This window comes from Sus scrofa, chromosome 7, assembly GCF_000003025.6.
Source record: "Sus scrofa isolate TJ Tabasco breed Duroc chromosome 7, Sscrofa11.1, whole genome shotgun sequence".
Lineage (NCBI taxonomy): Eukaryota > Metazoa > Chordata > Mammalia > Artiodactyla > Suidae > Sus > Sus scrofa.
The window spans coordinates 24,227,486-24,231,292 of NC_010449.5; the positions used below are offsets into that span (position 1 = coordinate 24,227,486).

Sequence of the window (3,807 nt, forward strand, 5' to 3'; positions counted from 1 at the left end):
GCTGGCCTCTGGCCAGACTGGAGAGAGTGGCGGCCTCTGGCCTCACCTTCCTACCCTCCACCCTGCCACCCAGACACCAGTCTTCAGTCCAGAGGGGAATTATATTTATTCACATAACCAAACATCAGACAGTTCAGAACAGCAGTGGGGAGGGAGGGTGGGCAGGGCTCAATGTCCATCCACAGGCTGTAGGCCCCTCAGTTCTGGGGCTGGGGGGGCGATGTGCCAGGGTGGGGGGGTGGGGGGGTGGGAGAAGAGTCAATGTCTCTGCTGTGCCCTCTCCTCCCTTCTTGTTGGGAAGAAGGGTGGAACTGTCTCTCAGGTCAGAACCTCCGGAGATTTGCCTCCTTGGGAGGTGGAGGCCTGAGCCCTCAGCTCCCACCTGGTGGCCAGACTATGGGGGGAGGGTGTCCCCACAGCTCAGGACCAAGACTCCAGGCCCTCCCTGAGATCAGAGGAAAGGGTGAGGTGTCCCTCTGTACCTAGGATCCTCTCCCGGCCTCAAGCTCCCACCTACTTGGTCACAGGGGGAGTTAAATATCCATCCTACCTTGACAATTCCCAGGGTTTGAGGACTTTCACCCCCTCTAGTTCCCAGGAAAGGTGGATGAGGGCAGTGAATATTGAGAATTCTGCTGGTTCTTCCAGTCTCTGGTGCCCCTGCGGGGCAGGGCTCAAGGCCTGCAGTGGGCCGCCCAGCTTTGAACCCCGGGAGTGCAGAAGGGCTGGTGGGAGCTCAAGTCTTAGCAGGTGTGTGTGGGGGGCTGGGACCTTTGCTCCTCCATTCGACCTCCACCCTGAACTCTCAGCAGCAACTCCAGGAGCTCCTGCCCCCCTGGGGGTAGGGGAGGCTCTGACCGCTGGGCTTCCATCCGCTGGCACTGGAGGAGGAGAGGCAGGGAAGGTTGTTGGTAAGGTTCTAAGAGGAGCAGGCCTTGAAAGGAGCCAGGCTGGTGTGAGGGGCATATAGGACATGTGTGATGGGGATGGGGGACTAGGGCAGGTGCCTGGGGAGAAGGAGGGGTGGGGCCCCAAAGAGAACAGGGACCAAGAGACCAAGAAGCCTGGGCCTTGTCTCCTGGGGGGGCAGGCAGTGGGGTGACTCACCTGGTGACTGAGGATAGTGCTGTAGAGCTGTTCTCTGTCCTCAAGAGGCCGGGGTGGGACTCGGCCTAGGCTTGGGAGCTTCTGGGGGGCATGGAAGGTGGCCCTCTGTTCTTCTAGGCGGCGGGACTGGGCTTCAGCCACCAGGTCCAGGAGCAGCTCAGTCTGCAGGGAGAGAAGGGAGGCCGAACGGGGCCCCACGGCTGGGAGAGGAGGGGGAGGGCTCAGAGACCCAGAGAAGCTGGCAGTCAGGAGTGGGGTGTGTGTGTGTGGGGGGGTGCAGGGTAAGGTGTTGAGGGACTTGGGATCAGGGCTCAGGGGTGTGATGGGGAGTCTGGAGGAGGTGGGGAAGGAGCCCGTGATGGAGTGGGGCTTGGTAACGGGATCAGGGAGGATGTGGGCACCAGGGTCAGGGAGTTCCCTGGGTGGGTGGGGGTACCTGTGTGGCGGGTCCCTGAAGGAGGAGGGGACGGAGGAGCAGATCGCCAAGGCCGAGTGCTGGTGTTCACAGGGGGCCAGCCATGCTCATCCTGATCGGGGTCCTGATGCTGAGAGACAGCGGTTCCAGCCAGTCAGGCAGGGGTGGGGTGGGCAGAGGGCTAGGCGAGTAGCCCATTTCCTCTCTCTGTGTCTGTTTCTGCCTCAGTGTGCCCAAGCCCCTCCGCGTCCCCGGAGTCCACCATGACTCAGTCTCTTTCTCAGGTCTTCTCACCTCCCTCTCGCAGTGTCAGCCTCCCCGACCCAGTACTCAGCTCACCTGCTCACCATTCTCTTCTTCCTGGGGTCTCTCAGCCTCCATCCCCTGGAGGGGAGAAGCCGATGGGGGGGTGGGATTTGGGAGGAGGGCCGGAACCCTGAGGTCCTGAGGGGAGTAGGGGCTGAAAGGGGTGGGGGTGAGCCGGGGGCTGGATGCCTGGGTACTGAGCAGGAAGCTGGGTTCCTGGTCAGCCCCCCCACCGGCCCCGCCCATCCCTGTCAACTTCCTCCAGTTCTCTTTTCCCACCCAAGCTGCTTGCTAGACCTCGCTTGCCTCAGGGGAGCACAGAGACTGGGAAAAGCTCCTCCAGCTGCTGCAGTGGTGGAGGTTCAGGGTGGGGAAGGACTTTTGGCATTCTCATCTCCAGAGCCTCAGTAGCCCCCTAACCCCCCAACTCTGTTCCCTCCACCCCCCCTCCTCCCCTGCAGTTCTGTCAACACAGGAACTAGCTACAAAGGAAGTGGTTTCACTCCTCAGAACCCCCCCAACCCCCCCCCCCATTCATTGCCCCAGGTATCTTCCCCAAGAAGGACCCTCTTCCTCAGCCTCTGTCAGACTTACTGGGACTGGGAGGAGCATGGTTCCAGGGGGAAGCAGAAGACTCAGATCCAGGGATGTCAGGCTCTCAAACATATACATATCCTCCTAGCACTGTGTCTAATAAATGTGTAGAATAGTTATCATTGCCCTATGGGTACTTGCGGTCTATTCAGGGGACAAAATATGCAGCACACGTAAGAGACAAGGGGGCAGGGGAAGCTTCCCTCTAGTCATGAAATAGGAAAGGGAGAGGATTAAACCTGGCTTGGTCTCTCTTTATTCGATGCTGGTCAGATTGGCTGATGCCGAGGTGGGAACAGGACAGCAGAGACATTTGGGACCTCCAAATAGCAACCTGTCCTATGAACTGAGTGACTTTAAGCATGAAATATGATGACAAGATCAAGTTTTGCCACTTAATGCCTTCCAATCTTGGGCAAATAAAATCTGTGCCTCAGTTTCTGAAAGATTAAAATGGAGGTTTTCGTTTTTGTTTTTCCTTTTTGGCCTCACGTGCGCATGTGGAAGTTGCCAGGCCAAGGATGGAATCCAGGCAACGCTGGGTCCTTTGCCTGCTGTGCTGGGCTGGGGATTGAACCTACACTGCCACGGAGGCAACGCTGGATCCTTAACCTGCTGCACCACAGTGGGAACTCTGGAGTTTTTTAAAAATAGAGTTGATATGAGGATTCAATGTGATAAAGCATTTGGCACATTGTGAATGCTTAATAAATGGTAGTTATTATTAGCCTTAAAAATGCTTCATGCCTCTGTGTCTCAGGTCCATTGCCTTGAAAGAGGTATAACTAGGAGTTCCTGTCATGGCTCAGCGGGTAATGAATCTGACTAGTATCCATGAGGACGCAGGTTTGATCCTTGGCCTCGCTCAGTGGGTTAAGGGTCTGGTGTTGCTATGAGCTGTCATGTAGGTGCAGATGCGGCTCGGATCCCGCGTTGCTGTGGCTCTGGCGTAGGCCAGTGGCTACAGCTCTGATTCGACGCCTAGCCAGGAACCTCCATATGCCATGGGGAAGGCCCTAAAAAAAAAGAAAAAAAGAGATATAATTAACTGTATTGCTGATTGGTGGTTAAAGTTTGAGATGCTCTCTCCATCTCCCTCTACTTGAGGCCTCAGGAATCTCCTAAATGCCTGTAACAAAAAGCCCTTGGAAGAGGGACAAAGGGTAGGCGTGATTTAGTGTGTGTGTGGTTTCTCCCTGGGTTCCTAGAGACTCTTCCCTTTAGACAATACCTTAAATTAAAGTAAGACCCCCCAATCTATTGATTCTTGCTCTTAAAACTGGACTCAAAGCATCCATCCAAATGTTGAACCCAGGACACAAAATTCTGACAAGTTTATGCAGTCAATCCATATTTTTTCCACTCCACAACCCCTCCAAAAAAGG

General features: G+C 55.9%; 1 protein-coding gene across 2 annotated transcripts; it reads right to left on the minus strand.

The window, feature by feature from the left end:
- GPSM3 (G protein signaling modulator 3) lies at positions 87–2,300 on the minus strand. 2 transcript variants are annotated; one of them, XM_005665820.3, is made up of 4 exons: positions 1,862–2,300; positions 1,544–1,652; positions 1,108–1,307; positions 87–881 (listed from the first exon to the last, which is right to left on the minus strand). In XM_005665820.3, the coding sequence occupies exons 1-4, from the start codon at positions 2,072–2,074 to the stop codon at positions 744–746; spliced, it is 660 nt and encodes a 219-aa protein (XP_005665877.2). In that variant the 5' UTR covers positions 2,075–2,300; the 3' UTR covers positions 87–743.

Excerpts from the sequence above, each read along its gene's own strand:
- GPSM3 (XM_005665820.3), bottom strand. The coding sequence starts at position 2,074 with ATGGGCGGGGCCGGTGGGGGGGCTGACCAGGAACCCAGCTTCCTGCTC. Across the intron at positions 1,653-1,861 it reads AAGAAGAGAATGGTGAGCAG|CATCAGGACCCCGATCAGGA; the intron begins GTGAGCTGAGTA and ends GCTGTCTCTCAG. Across the intron at positions 882-1,107 it reads GCACTATCCTCAGTCACCAG|TGCCAGCGGATGGAAGCCCA; the intron begins GTGAGTCACCCC and ends CTCCTCCTCCAG.